The following is a 23,228-nucleotide window of genomic DNA, read 5'->3' on the forward strand; positions in this document are numbered from 1 at the left end:
CATTTGGCAGGATGTTAGTGTAACCGATGTGAAATGGCTAGTTAGTTAGCGGTGGTGCGCGCTAATAGCATTTCAATCAGTGACGTCACTCGCTCTGAGACTTGAAGTAGGGTTTCATTAGGAAGTTAGAAAGTGCAGCTCAGTTTCCACCTCATTTTGTGTTTAGGTTAGGTTTTAGGTTAGGTTAGGTTTAAATGTCAGGAATTGTGAAACTGAGTTTAAATGTATTTTTGCTAAGGTGTATGTAAACTTCCAACTTCAACTGTATATTGTTGGAAAAGGAGACCGTGTTTTCAGTGATGAGCTTGAACTGGGTCTTGGGAGAGGGAGGTTTTTCAGGGAGTTGCCTCAGATCCCAGCTAGAACTATAGATGTTGTAGGTTCACCACATTTTTGCTCTACTCGGGTTCCTAACGACACACCGTCAGCTCCTGTAATTATGCTTAGTGACACTCACTCCTAAAACAGGGAATATTTACTGGGATTAAATGTCAGGAATTGTGAAACTGAGTTCAAATGTATTTGGCTAAGGTGTATGTAAACTTCCGACTTCAACTGTACATGTACATATTACCACAATTAACTAAACTACCTTGTACCCCTTCACATTGACTTGGTACCGGTACTCCTTGTATATAGCCCCGTTATTGTTATTTAGTGTTACTATTTTCCAAAGCTATTTTTTTTTTACTTTTTAACTCTGCATTGTTGAGAAAGGGCTTGGCAGTTACCTGTATGTGCTTGTGATAAAATATACACTTAATCCACAGTTATTTTTTTAAACTATTGATCATCTGTGGCTATATTATGCTCTCTGGTGTATTTTGAAAATTGAGAGTGAGCTCCTGTGTTTGGATAAAAAAAATATATATATATATAATAATAAAAACGTTTGTTATCATATGGTCGTTAGCCTCGATCCATCGCGACTTTTGTGCACGTCTATGGCACCGACAGCAGGGGGAGGCCTGAAAAACATTCATAACAATGACATGACGCGATCCACTGTCTGAGGTGCAACCTATGAATAAGCAACATTTGTTTTACATTTGTCTATTTTTCACAGCTCTCTGTCTGTCTGTCTGTCTGTCTGTCTGTCTGTCTGTCTGTCTGTCTGTCTGTCTGTCTGTCTTGTAGTTCCAGATGTGGCTGGAGGAGTGGTGGTGGCCACTGGAAGGCATCTTTAATACTGGAGCAAATGTCGGAGCTCATCATCATAAAATGTATCTATAACAGCTGGTACAAGTATTCTATATGTGTTAGGTACTACTACAGTGGTAGCAGGTGAGCCCTCCTTTAATAATCATATTTCATTAATATACAGGGTCCATTTTGACACAAGACAACAATCCAGACTAAGAATTTACCAAAAGTCAGATCATAATGAATACTAGTATTATATGGACAGTCGACCGGATCCCAGATCAGCACTCATACTCCGATGGCAAATTCTCTCTCCGATCATCCTTTCCAGAGGATGAGAACCAGAACCACCACTATGATTCCTACAGATGCATTCTAACAGAAGCTTGTTCCCCTAAAGCATAAAGAATGATTTGAATGTTATCATATAGCTTTAAATAAAAATAATCTTACCGGCTACAATGATCAATTGAGGTGTAGATTTATGGGCTCCAATTGTATTCTCAGCCTCACAGTAGTATTCTCCACTGTCCTCAGAGCTGATGTTAGTGATGCTGTAACTCTATCCTGATGCTTTTGGTGAGGTTATGTTCCTCTTCGACCAGGTGTATTTGTCTACAGGTGGCTTGGCATCACTGCTGCAGGTCAGAGACACTGAACTGCCCTCCACTATTTTACCAGAAGGACTGACTGATACTGACACTCTCTTTGAGCCATCTAGTGTTTGGAATGACATACAAATAAACACACAGTGTAACCAAAGTATAATACTATAATTAAATTACAGTGAGATTATATATATGTATTGTACTTACATCTGACAGTGAGAGTCTCTTCAGCAGAGGCGAGATCCTCATGTCCGTTAACAGCACAGGAGTATCTGTCTGTATCCTCACTGCTGACTGGGTCTAGGTACAGGTAGTAATTTTGGTATTTGGGTTGGTGAGACGTTGTCTGTTCTTGTACCAGATGTAGGTGGGGTTGGGGTTGTCAGTCAGAGTACAGGTGGTGCTACAGGTCAGTGTTACAGTCTGTCCCTCTGTCACTATAGTTTGAACTTTTGCCTTCAGGCCTGTGATTAAAAACAACCAGCAAACGACAACCTTTGTAATGAAATGACACAAGACATTCATATTACATACAGACTGTCATTCCTAATGTACTGTATAATGTCAAATTAAAACAGATTTCCAAAGGCTTTAATGTAACTGATGAAGCATTACAAAATAGTGTACCTGTGACAGACAGCCTGACTCCAGGACTGCCAGAATATCTCTCACTTGTCACACTTTGAAAGACATGACCTTGTATGATCTGAGTCTTGAATGTGAACCAGCTCAGCTGAGTCTCTGTCTCTCAGGTCTGTGATTCTCAGGGTGCAGTTATTCACTCTGTCCCCATAGTACTCCACACGATCATCATTCTCAGGTTTCACCCCAGACCATCTATAGAACCATGATGTCTCTGTGACTGTATGACCTCTGGGATATGTGTAAGAGCAGGACATATCCACTGTTGACCTCTTCAAAGCACAGATACTCTGCGCTGTGTAAGTCACACTCCAGCCATCCTGCCCCAGTATCACTGCAACACAATCACACATCAAAAGGATATTAATTTGGCACAAACCTATTAGCTCACACAGACAGTTTGTCAACACTTTGTTGCCGTAGTTGCTGAGTTCAGTGTGAATAACAACCATGGAGAAGCATCAGGAGATGTATTGTTGTCTCTACCTTCTTGCCCTTTGTGCTTTTGTCTGTTCCCAATAATGTTTGTACCATGTTTTGTACCGCTGCCATGTTGTGTTGCTACCATGTTGTTGTCATGTTGTGTTGCTACCCATGCTGTGTTGTCATGTGTTGCTGCCTTGCTATGTTGTTGTCTTAGGTCTCTCTTTATGTAGTGTTGTCACTCTTGCCGTGATGTGTGTTTTGTCGTACAAGGCCTTTCGCCTTTTGGTAGGCCGACATTTACTTGCCTAGTTAAATAAAGGTTAAATAAATGAAAAAAATCACTCTGAAGCAGTTTGTTACACAGTTGCTGAGAGACGTGTGTAAACCACAGGCCTATGTATCTATTCCTGCTGTTCTCAAGCCAGTTGCTGCGTCTCCCTCCCTGCAGTCATAGAAACATAAAGATAGATAACAAACACACTTTATAACTGGTGAATAACTACACCTGATCTAATTAAGCAGGAAAAATAACTTATCATAACAGATGTGTAGCACTTGAATTGTACTGCTTGTCTCATACATCATTGGTTCCTGTAGGTGCTGTAGCACTGTAAGTAACGTGTTTCTCTGTCGATTGTTTTGAACCTGTTTTATTCTCATGACTATAACACTGATGGTACTTCACATGACCTGCATACTCTGTGTCCTGGCTTAGATCTGTAGTAACTCCAGACTCCCATTTGTTGAACCAGGATACTTCTGTGACGTTATGCCAGCTGGGATGTCTATACGTGCAGGTAAGGTCCACTGTTGACCCCTTCAAGGCACATATACTCCTCTTGGTGTAAGTCACATTCAAACAGCTCTGACCATGATCACCTAAAACAAAATGTATCTGATCAATTCCTCAGACGATAATGAAACTATTTTCAAGTGTTTTAGATGTATTGGACTGGTGCATTTAACATGAATAAAAAATATAGACACATATATTGTATTCGGAAAGTATTCAGAATCCTTGACTTTTTCTACATTTTGTTACGTTACAGCCTTATTCTAAAATTAATTTCAAAAATTATAATTCTAAAACAGTATAACAAGATAACATACCATCAGCCATTTTCTACCTTTTATATTATACTGCATCATTTCTACTATCATTTCTACAGATTTGTCTGTGAGAAAATCCTCATGGTCTTTTACAGCACAGGAGTAACTGTCTGCAGAGTAACGCCAGACCACTAGAGTATTATAGGAGTATTGTTGGGGAGTGGGGTCATGGAGATGTTGTCCGTTCTTGTACCAGATGTAGGTGGTGTTGGGGTTGTCAGTCAGAAGACAGGTGGTGCTACAGGTCAGTGTTCTCTTCTTTTCCTCTGTGGAGGAAGACACATTCACCTGCAGGTCTGAATGATTCTAATGAATTAGTAGAATTAGATATTATATATTACCTGCGACAGTCAGTTGTTCCAGGGAAGCTGTACCCCCATTCTGCATACTGTGTTTTAAATCTGAACTTGTACTCAGCTGAATCACTCTCAGGTCTGTGTTCTCAGGGTGCAGTCTTTCTCTTTACTCCCAAGGTACTCAGCACGACTTGCATACTCTGGCACCGAGCTCAGGATTTTAGGCACCTCATTACATCTCTCTTGGAGATACCAGTTTGGTTCTGAGACAACATGATAACTTGGATGTTGATATGTGCAGGGCAGTTCCACTGTTGAGCCCTTCATAGCACAGATACTCTGTTGGGTGTAAGTTACATTGAAACAGTTCTTACCCAGAACACCTAAAACAGTACAGGTGTTCTGTACAGGCCCATTAATTTATTAAATAAGTTTCTTTGATTATTATTGCACTCAACAAAAATATAAACGCAATCATTTCTAAGGTTTTACTGAGTTACAGTTCATACAAAAGAAATCAGTAAATTTAAATAAATGAATTTGGCCCTAATCTATGGATTTCACATGACTGGGAATACAGATATGCATCTGTTGGTCACAGATACCTTAAGGTTGTCAGTATCTGGTGTGACCACCATCATGCAGTGCGACACATCTCCTTCACTTAAGATATTGGATTTCATTTTTTGATGTATTGGATACATGTCATGGAAATTACCACCAGGGACTCAAAGTCAAACTGAAATATATTATTCTTTATTATCAGCAAGCAGGAGAGGTTGCAACAAACTTAATGCACTACAGAACACGTCGGTCAGGAGTTCTTTCGGGGCAGTCCCGTTAGTTCTCTTATATACTGCTTACACAGACAAGTTATATTTGCATGATTTACATTATTCATCATTAACATTTGGTTCCTGCATGTAACTTATAGAACATATTCTGGACGTTCTGTCAAAATGTCTGAGGGTGTCATGACCGTCTCCCCCTTATATCTCTACCCAGCACCTACAGGAACCAATGATGTATGAGACAAGCAGTACAATTCAAGGCTTTCCCTTCAGATAACATTTCCCCCACACATGAATATATACCTACTATTGGAGAAACATTATTCTCCATTATTTAATAAAAAATAGGGGTTAATAAAATAAGATACAGCTCTGAACACGCCCACCCCAACACACACAGCACTCCTACTCCAAGACGCTTGATACATGTGGATCCAGAGCTGCATATTATGCCACACAGGTTACCATGGTAATCAGACTTAGTAAACTGTTAGAGAATGGGAGATATGACTCTTTACAAGATGTTTTCTATTGAAACTTTATTTAGCGATCTGGAACCGGTGCCAGAGGGTTAGGAGATGACAGACGACATGTTTGTGCTTTCTGGTGTTTTTTCAGAGACCCTGAAGGAACAAAGCTCTTCCCACACTGATCACAGCTATAAGGCTTCTCTCCTGTGTGTATGGGTTGGTGTGTAGTCAGGTCTCCTGAATGATTGAAGCTCTTCCCACAATGATCACAGCTATAAGGCTTATTTCCTGTGTGTATGCGTTGGTGTGTAGTCAGGTTTCCTGATCGACTGAAGCGCTTCCCACACTGATCACATCTATAAGGCTTCTCTCCTGTGTGTATGGGTTGGTGTCTAGTCAGGTCTCCTGAATGATTGAAGCTCTTCCCACAATGATCACAGCTATAAGGCTTATTTCCTGTGTGTATGCGTTGGTGTGCAGTCAGGGATCCTGAGTGATTGAAGCTCTTCCCACACTGATCACAGCTATAAGGCTTCGCTCCTGTGTGTATGCGTTGGTGTGCAATCAGATTGGAATCTCGAACAAAAAACTCTTTCCACACTGATCACAGCTATAAGGCTTCTCTCCTGTGTGTATGAGTTGGTGTGTAGTCAGGTCTCCTTTTCGACTGAAGCTCTTCCCACAATGATCATAGCTATAAGGCTTTTCTCCTGTGTGTATGAGTTGGTGTGTAGTCTGGTCTCCTGTTCGACTGAAGATCTTCCCACAATGATCACAGCTATAAGGCTTCTCTCCTGTGTGTATGAGTTGGTGTGTAGTCTGGTCTCCTGATCGACTGAAGCTCTTCCCACACTGATCACAGCTATAAGGCTTATTTCCTGTGTGTATGCGTTGGTGTATAGTCAGGTGTCCTGAATTATTGAAGCTCTTCCCACACTGATCACAGCTATGAGGCCTCTCTCCTGTGTGTATGCGTTGGTGTCTAATCAGGTCTCCTGATTGATTGAAGCTCTTCCCACACTGATCACAGCAATAAGATTTATCTCCTGTGTGTATGTTTAGTCTGGGCTCCTGATTGTTGGAAGCATTTCCCACAATCAAAGCAGGGGTAAGGCCTCTCCCCTGTATTCATTCTCTGATGAGATATTAAGGTTTTAGATGCAGCTAAACTCTTCCCACACTGAGAGCAGTGGAACGGTTTCTCTCCGGTGTGAATTTGCTCATGAATAGTCAAGTCTTGTTTAGCAAAACTCTTCCCACAGTCAGAACAGCAGTGGTGAGGGTTCTTCCCTATACGTTTCTGCTGGTGTTACTTGAGGTGTTCTGATCTGGAGAGACTCTTCTCTTTCTTGTCAGCATCATAATGCTGTTGAGGCTCCCCAGATGATAAGCCCCTCCCACTGAGAGAGCAATGATTAGGGCTGTCCCCTGTGAAACAAAGACATTGAATAATTATGTTTTGAAAATATGGGTCTTCCCATGAAATGAATGCCCTTTGCGTCCCTTTGATATTTTTCAAGTAATAACTGTACCCCAATATTCCATTTTAAATCAATGTTACATTAAATAAAGTACCCTTTAATACATAACACATGGAGAATTAGATGAATCCAATTTTTAATATGAATAAAGACTTGTTAAAGTGACACAATTCAGCATTTTGACAGGTCCCTCCGTCAACCCTGTTCAACTTCTAGAAAGATTTTAATACAACAATTACTCCAAGTTTTACCATCTTTGAGTACGGTTACAAGCACAGAATAATATGACTATTGTGAAGTCAATTAGTATAGGAGTTGGAATTAAACGTTGACAAATCAGGCTTCCTGACGGGACTTTGATAAATGCATAAAATTGGCTTTCAAAATAAACGTTCTACAACAGCGACAATGTTGTTTTTAAGCATATTTGATTCTGAGTTCGGACAAATAAAATGTGTATGTGAAAACTATTTCTAAGCTGCAAATTTTCAGTTTTTCCTGAACTCACTGGACTCGGTCAAAAGAAGTTAGGGTGCGCTGCTTGTGTTAGCACATGCACAGATTAAATACACCTCTATAACTCTGATTTAAGTGTTTACATGTCCTAATCATTCTAAAGATTGCTCAGAAAAACAGGTGATTTTAAAGGCGTATGCTTACTTCGGTTATTACCTCACACCAATTAAGATCAGCAGAGTAAGATGTTTACATGACTAATGCCATACGCAGTCTACTGCCATAATCAGTTTAATAGGAAATGATTAGTGAACATGTAAAGCCCTAGTTATTTGGTTACTTTGACAGTCATTTCTGAACATGATTTATTTCAAGTGATTAATTTACATCTGTCCCTCATTTTAAAGTCTACCCTGTTTGGGGCGGCAGGTAGCCTAGTGGTTAGTGTTGGGCCAGTAACCGAAAGGTTGCTAGCTCTAATCCCCGAGCTGACAAGGAAAACATCTGTGGTTCTGCCCCTGAACAAGGCAGTTAACCCACTGTTCCTAACCCATCATGGTAAATAAGTATTTGTTCTTAACCGACTTGCCTAGTTAAATAAAGGTTAAATACATGAACTGAACTCTTGTTTTAATATGATGAAACTGTTCCTTAATTATTCTTTGAAAAATAAACATTGAACATCTAATAGTGAAATCACAGAGTAAAAGCAGGTGAGCTGGTTCTACTGTTTTTATCAATTTACTGCTGTTTTGTGGTGGGAAACTGAGGAAGTCAACCCTCTCCCCGTTGTCGTGTCTTTGGCATCATTAAACTGAAGACATGTTTATCAAATAACTCTGTAATTATTATTATTATTACATGATTAACTGATTAATCGTGTAACTGTAATTAACTAGGAGGTCGGGGCACCAAGGAAAATATTCAAATTACAAAGTTATAATTTTCCTAATATAACTTTCAGATATTATAGTATCTGATCGATTATCTTCTGGCTTAAATGGTGTATTTTACCTCGCGTCCAGTCTCATTCCAAACGTCGTAAATTGTTGTATCTGCACGAATCCAGCCTTTACTAAAAGTCATCCATACATCAATTGTCTTAAAATCATTTATTTACTAAACTAAGTAATTCACAGAAAGTATACAAACAAATGGTTATCGTTACAAAGCATTGGTGGAGTAATGTGCCCTAGTGGGCTAAACAGGCATTGCGGCCTGTTAAACAAACAAGGGGGGTGGGGGCAGCGGAGAAGGCACACAAAGTTGATAAATATTAACAATTGATATGCTAAACCTTTGCACATGAACGCTCACTCATTCGGAAACAATTGCAATCAATATATATATATATATATATTTACGCTCAGTGTGTCGTCGATCTTCGTTGGAAAGGTCGTTCTGTTGGAGAGTTCTCTCTCTTCGTTAGAATGGATCTTTCAAAGCGACATTCATTAATGTCGTTATAGAATGGATGTTTCGTCGGTCTTCGCGTTCAATGATATCGAGTACTTAGCTGCAGACTAATAATTAATATCAAAGACTTGTTCTTATTCTGTCGATATCGATAGTCTAAAAGTTAACCACGGGGTGTAGTTAACTTTCAGTAGAGGAATTGGATGGTCAAACCTATTGGCCAACTCGTAATGGAGGGGAGGCCTGGTCTGATGAAAGAAAATCAGGGTGGGGGTTTTATAAGTGAACATAGAACAGGCTTGTCACATGACGCCTGGTCCTGTCTGTGTCCCTGGGGGGCGTGCCGATGACTGATTTAAGCTTTGAACAGAAATACATTCTATCACATTAACATCAGTACATAGCATTTCAACGCATTCCAAATAGCTTTATCCTTATTAATACATTTTATACAACCATTTAGATGCAAGTCCCATAGCTGAGGCTATTATATAAACCTTAGTATGGTAATATGGTACTATTGTCTCCAATGGGTATCACAAAATTGTACCAAGCGGACCAGTTCGTAACTGGATTCTTCACCGATCTTTTATACCTTCTCCAGAACATACAATGTCGTTCGGTTCTCCAATTCTGTGAGTTGGAAGAATTTCCTTTGTCTCTCTATGAAACCCCTCTGTGTCTCAACTGGGCCAGGCGGCAGGACATTCTCCTTTAGAATTTTACGACCGCCTTGACAGGGCCTGGGTAGGGAGAGGTAGGTAGGGGGATGGTGCAAGGGGGAGGGGGTCAACTGTGCTCCCTGTTCCCAGAGAGAGGGCAACGTCATGACACTGGTAAAGGGTTTTACAATAAATATGTCTAGATCTTTTTGGGGCAAACTTATTCTAGAAGAGGCCTCTGGTTCATAGTGAGAAGGAGATGTTGTTAAGCAGATAATGGATTTAATTTATTGATCAATTGAATACACACCTTGTATTGTTGAAACATTATTCTACATTACACAATTATTTAATGGATAATAGGAGTTAATGAAATAAGATAGAGTTCTGAACACCCCCGCACACACAGCACTCATACTTCAAGAAGCTCGAAACATATGGATCCAGAGCTGCATATTATCCTACACGGGTTACCATGGTATTAAGACTTAGTAAACTGTTAGAGAATGGGAGATGGATGACTCATTACAAGATATTTTCTATTGAAACTGTCTTCAGAGATCTGTAACCGGTGCCGGAGGGAGATGCTTTCTGGTGTTGTTTCAGTGACCCTGAACGAGCAAAGCTCTTTCCACATAGACAGGAGTAAGGTTTTTCTCCAGTGTGTGTGAGCTGGTGTCTAGTCAGGGCTCCTGAATGATTGAAGCTCTTCCCACACTGATCACAGCTATAAGGCTTCTCTCCTGTGTGTATGCGTTGGTGTGTAGTCAGGGCTCCTGAACGATTGAAGCTCTTCCCACATTGATCACAGACATAAGGCTTCTCTCCTGTGTGTATGCGTTGGTGTGCAGTCAGAGTGGAATATTGAGCAAAACTCTTCCCACATTGATCACAGCTATAAGGCTTCGCTCCTGTGTGTATTCGCTGGTGTCTAGTCAGACTTCCTGAATCCATGAAGCTCTTACCACACTGATCACAGCTATAAGGCTTCTCGCCTGTGTGTATGCGCTGGTGTCTTGTCAGACTTCCTGAATCCATGAAGCTCTTCTCACACTGGTCACAGCTATAAGGCTTCTCTCCTGTGTGTATGCACTGGTGTCTAGTCAGGTCTTCAGACAGAGCAAAGCTCTTCCAACACTGATCACAGCTATAAGGCATCTCTCCTGTGTGTATGCGTTGGTGTCTAGTCAGTTCTCCTGATTGATTGAAACTCTTCCCACACTGATCACAGCTATAAGGCTTCTCTCCTGTGTGTATGCGCTGGTGTCTAGTTAGGTTTCCGGACAGAGCAAAGATCTTCCCACACTGATCACAGCTATAAGGCTTCTCTCCTGTGTGTACACGCTGGTGCGTGGTCAGGTTTCCTGATTGATTGAAGCTTTTCCCACACTGATGACAGCTATAAGGCTTCTCTCCTGTGTGTACACGCTGGTGCGTACTCAGGTTTCCGGATAGAGCAAAGCTCTTCCCACACTGATCACAGCTATAAGGCTTCTCTCCTGTGTGTATGCGTATGTGTGTATTCAGGGTTCCTGATTGACTGAAGCTCTTCCCACAATCAAAGCAAGGGTAAGGCCTCTCCCCTGTATGAATTCTCTGAGATTGTAAGGTTTTAGATGCTGCAAAACTCTTCCCACACTGAGAGCAGTGGTATGTTTTTCTCCCAGTGTGAATCCGCTTGTAAATGACCAATTCCCTCTGTTTAGCAGAACTCTTCCCACAGTCAAAGCAGCAGTGCTGTGGTTTCTTCCCTGTATGTCCCTGCTGGTGTTTCTTGAGGTGTTCTGATCTGGAGAGACTCTTCTCTTTCTTGTCAGCATCATGATGTTGTCGAGGCTCCGCAGATGATAAGCCCCTCCCACTGAGAGAGCAACAGTTAGGGCTGTCCCCTGTGAAACAAAGATATTGAATAGCATGGACATCTGAAATCAGGCTACCTGATGGGACTTTAATAAATGCTGAAAATTGCCAATCTAAATAAATGTACGACCACAGCAAACATGTTATTTTTGAGAAGCATATTGAATTTTTTCACACAAATGAAGGAAACTTGCGCTGCTCGTGCTAGAACATATGCAGATTAAATATCCCTCTTTGAATCTGATGAAGGCCTTTACGTGTCTTAATAATTTGAAATATTGCTCAGAAAAACAGGTGTTTTTAACAGCGTTACTTCGATTGTCAACTTAAGCTGTTTTGTGGTGGAAAACTGAGCAAGTCAACCCATTTACCCATACATAAACATACTAGTAATCTTTGAACAATTCCATTTTCTGGATTGCATTAAATTGACACTAACTGTTGCAAAAAACAAGCTTCCATTCCCCGTCACAAGTGATTTGATGGATGATTTACCGTCACAAGTGAATCGATGGCTGATTTAAAATACTATTTTACCTAAGAAGTCCCCTGTTACTGTCAACCCTGTTACTTTATGTGGCACATAGGCACTTAGTATAGTTATATTTCTATTCAACGTCTTGAGATGGGAAAACATCATTTTCATGAAATTGAACATGTTCTCTTTATGACAGAATGTTAAATAAATAAATATATATATTTCACCTAATTTTAAGTTACTTTTAAAAATGGGTTGAACTACCCAGATATTTTCATCAATATATCATTAATCAATGAATGACTAAAGTGCATAGAGATGGCAGAATTCTGATATGACGTCATTGTTTTAGCACTATCCACTGAGTTTTGAAACTACGGTGTGCGACATGGTTCAATGTTACAATATATCAGCACAATATACTTTTGGGGTTTTTCAAATCGCCGCCGTCTTGAAGCAAAAATTGGGATCATGTTTGCTGCGCTAATGACCATACCAAAAAAACAGTAAAAAAGAGCAACGTAGAATACAGTGAACTCAACAAAACAAGGAATTTGGGGTAAGTACATGCGGGCCGCCATCTTTACGCACATCCGCTATTGTTACAGAAGCAGACTGTAGTCTAATCTACACAACATGGTTCTTACTTAATGAAAACAAATCTTCATCTTCCTTATCTTCTCCTCTCTCAGTTCCACTCTGCCCCGGTGTTTTCCTGCAGTCGACCAGACCTAGCAGTAAAGCGGAACTGGGAGGCGTTTGACATAGGGACTCCGGTAGGGTGGAGGGGCTAGCTTTGTCCTGTTGGACACAAGAAGTATTAAAAGGTGTATAATTAAACCAAATATTGTATTAATTTAGTCCTCTGTATTAATTTATACCTCTGATTGATTTGAGTGCATCCCTTAAATCTCTTTTTCCTTGAAATGTTCAATCGTTCCCTACAACCCACAAATCTAAGAGCATTAGATTGGTGGAGGCTTGGGCTAGTTTCCACCATATATCTCATAACAGTCATTTCCTTTCAAACAGCAATTTAGAAGCGAAGCGAGAGGGATAACTGGGCCCAGAATCTGGTTTCTGACTTATTTGATCGAATATACATTTCGTAACGATTAGGTTGTTAGGAGTGTATTGATAAAAGTATAACACTTTATATGGGAGTAGTGCCTGGTCGTCACTAGTCATAGAAGTCATAAACCACGCCCAATTCTACAATTGATCTTATTAAAATGTGAATTTAACCCAAACCATACTACTTTTTTATTTAACCTTTATTTGACTAGGCATGTCAGTTAAGAACAAATTCTTATTTACAATGACGGCCTACACCGGCCAAACCCGGATGATGCTGGGCCGATTGTGCGCCGCCCTATGGGATTCGAACCAGGGTGTCTGTAGTGACGCCTCTAGCACTGACAAGCAGTGACTTAGACTGCGCCACCCGCTGCACAACTTCTAACTTTATGCCTAACCCTAAATAAATAAAAACACGATATAGACATTGGACTCTGTGGCTGTGGAAACTAGTGGAAACACGCACATCTGCCCTCTCATTGCATATTATGGTCCCACGTGATCTTGACTATTCACGATTGCCTTACATTTTTCTTTTTTCTTTTTCTTTGTTAGAGCGGCCACTTGAGCATCTGGTCAAATAATGGATAATGTGTTCGAAATCAGTGAAGGAATGTTAACATGTGCACACTTTGTGAGGAAGGAGAGATAATTAGGTTATAGCCACAGATTCCTAAACATGATATAGTAGTAGGCTAATTTATTGAAGTTAAAAAAAATCCCAACAAGTTTTACCGTCTTGTTTTTTTTTTGTAACGACATTTAACCGAAAACAGGAATGTGGAGGTTCAAAGATGATGAAAACTAGGCCTAGACATTTTATACAGCACAGCAGGCATATACTGTTAAAACCAGACTTACCCGATCCATTGTGGAAGCTATTGTTTCTTTGTAAGACATGAAATGTGGTCGGCAACAACAGTACAGTTCGGCTACGTTGTTGTCTTCTTCTTCTTTAAGGTTTAATGTCAGACTACACCTATTGGCGTATTACCGCCACCTACTGTACGGGTAGTGAACGGAAGAAAAAAAAGTCCATTGTGGGAAATGAAGGCGGGAGGGCGGGATACAGTACCACCGTCACCATCATCATCATATACAATAACAAAAATGTTGTTAATCCCCAAATTCCCGGAGGGACGACTAGGGAGCGGCGCCATGTGAGGATGTACTTTTCTGAGCTCCTCAACAGAACATTTAAATATTTGGGCAGATTGTGTTTCGGGGCTCCCGAGTGGCGCAGCTAAGGCACTACATCTCAGTGCTAGAGGCGTTACTACAGACCCTGGTTTAATTCCAGGCTGTATCTCAACTGGCCGTGTTTGGGAGTCGCAAAGGGTGGAGCACAAATGGCCCAGCGTCGTCCAGGATCGTTGTAAATAAGAATTTGTTCGTAACTGACTTGCCTAGTAAAATCAAATACAATTTTAATTTTGATCAAAATACCACTCTACAACCTGAGACTACATTTTAAGGCTTAATGTCAGGCACCAACCGCAAGAATCAGCCTAGGGCTAATTCTAACAGACCAGCGAGACTAGCCAAGGACCATGAAGCTACTCCAACAACTGAACAATGCACAGCCGAGGCGACTGGACAAGAAGCTGTTCTACAGGCATTAACTGAAATGAAGCAGGAATTAATTGACAAAATGGATGGATATGCAGTCGGCAGAGCTACGAAACTAGGTTAGCCAGCCGAGAGAGGAGCTGAAAACTGCCCCCGAACAGACTAGATCCAACCACAAGGCACTGGACATCCGCATGACCAGCCTGGAGACCGCGGCGAATGGCTACTCTGTGTCGATCACCACACTGGAAAGGAATGTTTTCCAAATGAAAAAGGAAATCAAGGATTTTAAAGAGAGAAATTAAAATTTAGAGGCTAGATCCCTTCCTTCAAATTTACTCGTAACTGGTGAGAGAGAGAGACAGGAGGATGGCAAGCGCCCTACAGAGTTCTATGGGGGGTCATAAGGGACATATATAAGCCTAGGCAGCCGTACCACCTGACATGTCATGATACCAATGCCTCACTAACGTCTGCGTGACTCGTGCGTTACGCGTCTGACTTACATGACATGATACCAACGCCTTACTAACGTCTGCTTGACTCCTGCGTTACGCGTCTGACTTACATGACATGATACCAACGCCTTACTAATGTCTGCGTGACGCCTGCATCGCATGTTAATGAAAGTCAATGTGCATAGTTTATATTAATTCAATCTCAACCATAAATGTTTGAAATGTACAATTTTTCCCATGCAAGCAGACATTCTGACGTAGCCACCTTGAACTATAGTGTAGCCGACGGCTTGTGTATTTCCTGTTATCGCTAATGGCCTAAAAAAGATCATACATAATCTGTCTTTCCCTCAGCACCTCATGGCATGTTATCTTATCTCGCTGTATTCAGATCTAAATGTTGTTAGCCAATCACAGACTGTGTTGTTACCAGTTCCACATCAGACAACCAATAAGAGTTGTGTCCATGGCTTTCAGAGGAGTTCATAGTTGCAATCGGGATCCTTGGGATGTCCCTTCAGTCGAATAGAGCAGTTCATAGACCTTCCCAGAGGGTCCGTGCTATTCGGGATCCTTGGGATGTTCACACCTCCATAAAGAATAAATGTAAATTGGTTAAGATTAGTGTTAGTTTAGGGTTTAGGGTAAGGACGTCCCAAGGAATCCGGATTGCAGTGAACGTTCATAGAGTGAGAGACTGGCACGGTATTTGAGAGCTCGGCGGAGAGACAGACATTCATTTTATTTAATTTTTTTACTTGTGACAGAAGCGATTTGAGTGTCTGCCCCAGATAGTTTCCTTATTTGAGACGATGAAGGAAAAAGGAAACAGCACACTGCTCTTGATAGTATCACTGATATTTATTAAGCTTACGTATCGGCCTCACGGCCTTCATCAGAGCTTTTTTTGGAAATTAGCACCCTTATGCAGACCTAGCCCCACCCACATCCGTTCCACACATCGAAAGGGGTTGGAGGCAAAGGAAAAACAAATAAGTGCTACCAAACATAACAATATGCATTTCATAAATATTACAAAAGTGTATAAATAAGATCTATTAAACACGTCTGTAAAACCACAATGAGGACATAGCAAGTTTTCATTAATCATTGGGTACATCGTACGAAAAACTTCAGAGTTTATTATTTGAGACGATGAAAATAATTACCAAGATGTCCTTGATCCGATTGAGGAGTAAGTAGGATATATTTAAGTTGTGATATCGTTAGGAAATATTTAGGTCTACAGTGTTAAGGCAAATTTGGTTTCTTTGAAAATAATACTTTTTTGTTGATAACGTATTGTCGAAAGCACGTAGGCAATATTATTTACTTTCTCGATAGCGGAGATTGCAATTGTACAATAACGTAATTTGATGTGCTAGTATTATTTATTTAATGGATTCATTCAATTTTAAATGAAATAACTACTTTTCACTGAAGGGAAACGAGGTACAACATGCAACTTCGATCGAAGACCTAAAATCATGCCTGACAATATCACAACAGTATACCTAATATAGTGTGGATACAGTAGTAGCCTATTCTACAACAGTATAACTGTATGTGCTTGCTAGTATTATTTATCTAATTGATCCATTCAATTGTAAATGTCGATGGTACGCTATTTAATTCAATGATTACGTTATTATACAAGGTAGATACAGCAGTAGTCTATAGTCTACAATAATAATGTAATTGAATGTGCTATAGTATCATTTATTTAATTGATGAATACAATTGTAAATGGGGATGGGTAGGCTACTTCATTCAGTGAATACTGAATATATTGCTATCTCTGGGAGTATGTTAATGATGGCTCTTCAGCTGTTGAACTATGGCAATGTCAAACTCATTTCTAAATCTTTTAGTCAAGATGTGATGAGCCAGAGCAACCAATCAGTTTCACTGCAGATGCTCAACCCACTCAACCTCAATGTTCTCCCTCCACAAGTAACCACATCCTCTTCTCCTGTTCAACTACTTTGCCACCACACTAACAATGACTGTACATATACCCCTGTGCCCATCTCAGAATAACATGATCCATCCAAGGCCTCAGCTGGATGCCTAAAATGTGAGAAATGTAAGCAAGATGCTATAGTGTGTGTGTGTGTGTGTGTGTGTGTGTGTGTGTGTGTGTGTGTGTGTGTGTGGATGGAGTTCCAAGTAAATACTTGATAAGATGGCAAAGGAGATAGTGATGAGAGTGAGAGCATACAGTATGAAAATAAAGACCACTTGGGATCTAAAATGAGTGTGGGGTGCCTCTTGTGCCTCCTTTTTGTCCGTTGAGGATACTACAGTGTCGTGTCTTTGGCTATGCCGGATTAAGTGATATGACATGCTAACTTATAAAATGATTTCTCTGTAATTAATATTACCTGATTAAGCTAATCATGTAAATGTAATTAACTAGAAAGTCGGGGCACCACGGAAGAACGTTTATAGAGCCGTTATCTTCCGAATAAACTCTTAAAATACTTTGTAATATTTTACATCGATAGTAGTCAATATTAACCCTTGTCTTATTTTCAGTCTCATAATGAAAGTTGTAAATTCTTGGTTATCTTCACGAACCCTGGCTAACAAGTTGAATCAGCAATACAAAATTGGGTTTAATTATTTATTTACTAAATACCTAACTAATCACACAGAATTACAAATACACAGAATACAATGATGTCATACAGAATGCACCCCTGGTGAACGGAACCTGTATGAAAGCTGGTTACACAAAGGAAAGGGGGTTGGGCTTGAATGAAAGAGCGGGAAGATTTAGGAACACAGAAACAGCAGCTAGGCTATCGTAAATACATTATCTTATGCATTCTAAATTACCACCCATTTGGAAAAGGAAAATGCAATAAATATTTACTCTGAGCTGCGCTTCGGTAGATTGGTCGTAGATGCTGGCCGGGTTGGCCAACAGACCTTCCTGTCCTCGCAAGAATGTCTCTGGTGGTAAATTGGATACGTGGTGGTATCTTCGTCCGTCTGTTAGACTGGATCCGTCGTCCGTCCTTTCCTAGCCCACGCTACAGCGGCTGCTGCTAACTCAACGGCTAGGAAGTAGCACTTCTGTAGTGAAAAAGCTCAAAGTTCATACCAGTTCATACCAGAGCTCACGCCGAGGTTGGCTTAGTTCTGTACTTGACATGTGTGTCCTTCTAACGTAGAGGCTGCAGACCTCCCGTACTGGAACCACTGGTTATATTTTCGTCAAAGGCTTATATAGTGGAGAGGGGGAGGGAGGTGTTTCATCGTTTATAACCCCTGTCTCTTCACAGGGTTGGGCCACTGATCGAGCAGGGCACTTTCCTTATGAAAACCCAATTCTCTCATTTGGAAGCTAAAATTACATTTCATCTCCTAACAAACAATTTCCATATCAAACATTTCAATTGCATAACAATTCCATGTGACTCTGATAACTAGAGGGTGGATACTTTCCCAGGTACAGTTTATGTCGTCCTGTCATCAATCATAATGTCTCAGATGACAACTGAAATGAAATCCATACTCATTACGTTATCAAGCATATTTCCAACTGGTTTTATTAACAAAATATGGTTCCTTTCCCCATTTGTTTGATGTTCCCAGACTCTCTATATTTAACACAGGCTATTCAAGTCCTTCAGTAGATTCAGAGAGGGGAAGGGAGAAAGGTATTTATGGGGGGGGGGGGGTCATAAACCTTACCCACAGGCCAACGTCATGACAACAGTCACACCTGGTGGAGGTTCTTGGAACACTGCGATTTAAGTCTGAGCAGAGGTTGATGAAAACCTGGTTTCGGTGGTAGTGCTATGTTGCATGTTATCTTGAATACCAGGCAGATGTTTGAGTACAGAATGAAATGGTGTAAACTTAACAGGCTAAACTTGTTGAGTACACTCTTCGAGAAAGGGGTTCCAACAGGGTTCTTTGGCTGTCACCAAAGGGGAGAACTTTTTGGTTCAAGGTTGCAAAAGTGTTCTACCTAGACACAGAAGGGGTTCTACCTGGAACAAAAAAGGGGTTTCCTATGGGGACAGCGGAAGAATCCTGTTAGTTTGTAGATAGCACCTTTTTATTTGAGTGTAGGCCTATATTGCAGTTGTGGTTCCGTGGATATCTGTGAAAAATAAATGTCATTGGTGGCGGTGAGTTAATCAAAAGTACTATGAAACATCCCCACTTTTAGCATGCATTTGCAATCAGGCAAAGTAAGTATGTGTGCTGAGGCATGTGTGATCACTCAACATTGGCCTGATTACCAACAACGACGAGACGGCCTACAGGGAGGAGGTGAGGGCCTCGGAGTGTGGTGTCAGGAAAAGAACCTCTCAGTCAACGTCAACAAAACGAAAGAGATGATCGTGTACTTCAGGAAACAGCAGCACAACCGGCCGTGATTGGGAGTCCCATAGGGCAGCGCACAATTGGCCCAGCGTTGTCTGGGTTAGGGTTTGGCCGGTGTAGGTTGTCATTGTATATTAGAATCTGTTCTTAACTGGCTTGCCTAGTTAAATAAATAATAAATGAAAATATATATTTTTTTAAAACATGCAAACCAAAGATGACTTGTCTAACTTGCACCGATATGCAATTATTAGGAGACTAGATACGCTGCTGCTGCTAGATTGACCCCCCTCCATTTGTTTTGTGCAATGCTGTGACTCACTGTTTTTTATCTATGCATAGTCACTTCAACCCTACCTACATGTACAAATTACCTCAACTCTCCTGTCTGTACCCCTGCACACTGACTCGGTACCGATACCCCCTGTATATAGCCTCATTATTGTTATGTTATTATGTTACTTTTTATTATTTTTTATTAAATTTTTTACTTTAGTTTATTTTGTAAATATTTTCTTAACTCTTCTTGAACTGCACTGTTGGTTAGGGCATGTAAGTATGCATTTCACGTTAAGGTTTACACTTGTTGTATTCGGCGAATGTGACAACATTTTATTTGATTTGAAATAGCTAATCCTGGCTACCAATGTTCTAGTATTAATTTATTGAGGCAAGCAGATCAGAGATGTCAAAGTGATACTCAAGCATATGCCATGTGTATGTGCCATGTGAATATTTTATTTTGTTTCCCAGGAATGTGCATGTAATGTAAGTACATAAGTACTGCCGCTAGGGGAGCTGTTACGTCAATTAGGTGAGTTAGTGATATATTTAACGTTTCTTCTTCATGATGGAGATTGACTAGTTCTGAAAACGAACATTTCTCCGTCTCATCATTTTACCCTATTAATTCAGGTATGTAATGTGCGAAAATGCAATATGACTTAAAAGTATTGAGGTAACATGGTTAATTACGTAGTCCATGAGTTTGGTGATGTTTGAAGGCAGTTTTAACAGCGTATTTTCTCCGTTGTAAGTTAATGGAGTTAGGCTAAACTGCTAACGTTAATGGTTTATATGAATAAGAAGGGATCAACATCAACTTTCTGTACTTTTTTTTCTTCAACTTTTTAGATCCAATATGTTTTATTTTCAATGAACAAAGGCTCAGTTTACTTTAGGTAATATATGTAAATATGTGATGTCGCTAAAAAATGTTTATTTGTACGAAAATCACGTTTAACAGGTCGCTAGCTTGATGCTAACCAAATTTAGCTTGGCTAAGTGATATAGTAGTTCGCTCTAGCCTTGTTGGTTTTAGTCAATGTCATTATTAATGTAATGGTTGTTGTGTAACAGTGTAATTAAATTGTTAAGATCCTGCATAAAATGGGTATTATGCCACCTCCTGGTGGATTAGTGTGCTTACATTGTCTAATACACTCAGTGATAAAGGTATGGGATTCTAGGTAATCCACAGCAGATCTATGGAGAATTGCTGTGGGTGAGTTGAACGTTGAATGGTCCCGGGATAGAAATGTATAAAGTTGACATTACATCACAAAATCCACCTTTTAAATCGCAATTTATGTTATTAGTAACTAATGTTGTTGGTTTAGCGTCAAATAAACCACTCTGATATTTGCCATGTGGGTTTTATGCTAGCTAACGTTCCCTCTCAAATTGGCAGCTAACTTGAAAATTAATCTACTTTAGGAGTGCTATTTCTATCCCGTCGACTGCTCATCATTCATCCATACTGTGTGTCCCATGATTGCAGCTTTGGAAATAAATGAACTATCCATCCATTACTCCTTCCTTTGTTGACTCAATGACTTGAGGGACGGGACCAGGAAGGTAGCATTGTTTCGCATAGGCGTCCAGTAATTTTGAGTTTTTTCGAATTTGACACTGATACTACAGTGAGTTTTATATTTAATGTGTAGATGTATGGTGACTACACGTTTGGATGAACAGACCAACGGGACTGCCATTGGCAAGTCCCTTGACGGGTACCAGGAATGGTGGAAGGACAATCTGAAGGTAATTATCTTTTCACACAACACAGCAGTGTCCAGGCCTCCAGAGTATTGACTATATCGCCTGCTATATGGAGGGGAGCCGCAGCAGTTAACTGAGGTAAACAATGCAATTGTATATAACATTGCATATATTGTAGTATATATATTTATTGATTGACTTAGCGTTTTTCTTTTGCTGTTTTTTGTATAATGTACTTTGTCACTGATACTCCACCTGATGTGGAAGTTGTCAAACCAGATCAGAACGCCTTCGAAGACCACCTTCAGGCACGGACTGAGAAGGATGTGGAGGTTTTTGACCAGGTAATAATTATTGTATGCTGTAAATGTATTTTCTGGCCTTCCAAGAGATGTATTTGTAATAATTGGATTTCTATTATCAATCAAGGTGAGACTGAACATGGACAGGGTGCATGAGAACGAGAGCCACCTGAGAAGAATCAAGAGGACCAAGTGCTTCGACATCTGGGTGAATGACTTGGCTTTGAAGAAGGACGAAGGGAAGGCGAGACCCAGGAAAGCTTGGTGCTCTTTCGCTCCTAGCTGGGGTCAACATCCGTTAAGGTGAATAGAAAAATCTCCGATAACTATTTGCATTTGCTGCCTCGTGATAGGCGGCATCACCATGCTCTCAGCAGTACCAACGCTGGCCCAGGGTTTTCTCCAAATAGTCAATCTCAAGGCTAACCACTGGGTCACGTTAAGTAACCGCCACTTCCAGGTAGGTACTGTTAAGGTGTATGACTCCAGTGGTCATGACGCCACCCTGGAGTTTCTCACAACTCATCTCTATCTTTTCCAGGCATCATCCCTTACCAACTCCACTGACATCAAAAGACGGCTATCCTTTCTTTCCTACCTGCCATTAACATTATTGCATGTCTAATAAAACATTTTAAATTAAATCATTCAATAATTGTTATTACATACCTGAATCATTTAACCTGTGTGTTTGCTTGTTTACGTCTGTCTCCTACCCTGTTCCCTTTTCTCTGCTCCTGTTCTCCAGGACCTATGGGTTCTGCCTAACACCCAGACATGGATCCATCTCATGTCTTCCATTACCATCCACCCTCCAACTTTTCATTACATCAGCTACTGTTATTGTCATGTTGTCATTATCTGCTAAGAAAGAGCAAGACAACTATCATATTGGGCACATAATGTGAGCTGCACAGATTAGCTAAAAACACTAGCACTGCAAACACTCAGAACAAAGAGGGCTGCAGCGCCTGGACTTTGCACTTTCCCTCTGAGTCCACTACCTGCTGAAAACAAGTGACAGGCAGAACCTCCCATCCACACAAAACCCACTCTATTCCACACACCAGAATTCTGTATTTCAGTCTTATTGCCATGTGAGTGTACAAAAAATCTGAAAGTAAATTGACACACATGTACCAACATAATATCAATGGTTATGTATTTAAATCAAAAATATTGCTATATTGGTTTTCACAGCTGTTTCATAAGGTGTTTGTTATTCTGAATTGTAAGTATCCCTTGATGGTATTTGTTAGTTCAACATTATTAATTGTATCATGAGACATACAATATATATTCAACCACAAGAGTGTACTAATGAGTTATGATTTTCTAAGATCATAAGTGAGGATTAAAATTATTTCAGTGTAGGTAAGGAAATGCCTGTTTAAAATGGAACATGCCAGCCAGACAAGCCAGTGTATGAATCAAATGTATTTTCATATGGAGTGGAAATGAGTTCACTTTATGATCTGTAAGGTAAGTGACAATGTGTGGGGGGAATTAAATGATATTGTTTACCCTGATTCCTGTTTATTCCTAAAAAAAGCAGAATATGGTAAAAACATTAATCGCAATGGTTAGCCTATGCAAATAAATAGGAATACATTTAGCCTAATTGGTAATATGCCGTGG

General features: G+C 40.3%; 2 protein-coding genes and 1 pseudogene across 6 annotated transcripts; 1 reads left to right on the forward strand and 2 right to left on the reverse strand.

Annotated features, from left to right (window-relative positions):
- Nucleotides 1–4,959: 4,959 nt before the first annotated feature.
- Nucleotides 4,960–6,795, reverse strand: LOC106590902 (uncharacterized; annotated as a pseudogene).
- A 1,725-nt stretch (nt 6,796–8,520) lies between these two features.
- On the reverse strand, nt 8,521–14,914 carry LOC145862417 (uncharacterized). The gene is made up of 3 exons (XM_082966459.1): nt 13,778–14,914; nt 12,487–12,640; nt 8,521–11,390 (listed from the first exon to the last, which is right to left on the reverse strand). Exons 1-3 carry the CDS (start codon nt 13,814–13,816, stop codon nt 10,027–10,029), a joined length of 1,557 nt encoding a protein of 518 aa, XP_082822585.1. The 5' UTR covers nt 13,817–14,914; the 3' UTR covers nt 8,521–10,026.
- Nucleotides 14,915–19,965: 5,051 nt separating this feature from the next.
- Nucleotides 19,966–22,787, forward strand: LOC106591023 (uncharacterized). Of its 5 annotated transcripts, none has more exons than XM_014182205.3 (5): nt 20,028–20,202; nt 21,234–21,330; nt 21,556–21,632; nt 21,718–21,893; nt 22,132–22,787. In XM_014182205.3, the coding sequence occupies exons 2-5, from the start codon at nt 21,309–21,311 to the stop codon at nt 22,196–22,198; spliced, it is 342 nt and encodes a 113-aa protein (XP_014037680.3). In that variant the 5' UTR covers nt 20,028–20,202; nt 21,234–21,308; the 3' UTR covers nt 22,199–22,787. The 5 variants fall into 5 exon arrangements, 4 of the variants coding, with proteins under 4 accessions (XP_014037680.3, XP_014037669.1, XP_014037682.3 ...); XM_014182194.3 differs by having other exon boundaries at nt 20,069–20,202; nt 22,339–22,787; XM_014182207.3 differs by having other exon boundaries at nt 20,079–20,202; nt 21,568–21,632.
- Nucleotides 22,788–23,228: the final 441 nt, after the last annotated feature.

This window comes from Salmo salar, chromosome 02, assembly GCF_965601325.2.
Source record: "Salmo salar chromosome 02, fSalSal1, whole genome shotgun sequence".
In the NCBI taxonomy this organism is placed as follows: Eukaryota; Metazoa; Chordata; class Actinopteri; order Salmoniformes; family Salmonidae; genus Salmo; species Salmo salar.

Coding starts and splice junctions, on each gene's coding strand:
- LOC145862417 (XM_082966459.1), bottom strand. CDS start 13,816: ATGTCTTACAAAGAAACAATAGCTTCCACAATGGATCGG. Junction 12,641..13,777: donor TAGCTTCCACAATGGATCGG/GTAAGTCTGGTT, acceptor TGTGTCCAACAG/GACAAAGCTAGCCCCTCCAC. Junction 11,391..12,486: donor TGAAGATTTGTTTTCATTAA/GTAAGAACCATG, acceptor TTTGTTTCACAG/GGGACAGCCCTAACTGTTGC.
- LOC106591023 (XM_014182194.3), top strand. CDS start 21,309: ATGGTGGAAGGACAATCTGAAG. Junction 21,331..21,555: donor GGTGGAAGGACAATCTGAAG/GTAATTATCTTT, acceptor CTGATGTGGAAG/TTGTCAAACCAGATCAGAAC. Junction 21,894..22,338: donor TGGGGTCAACATCCGTTAAG/GTGAATAGAAAA, acceptor CCTGTTCTCCAG/GACCTATGGGTTCTGCCTAA.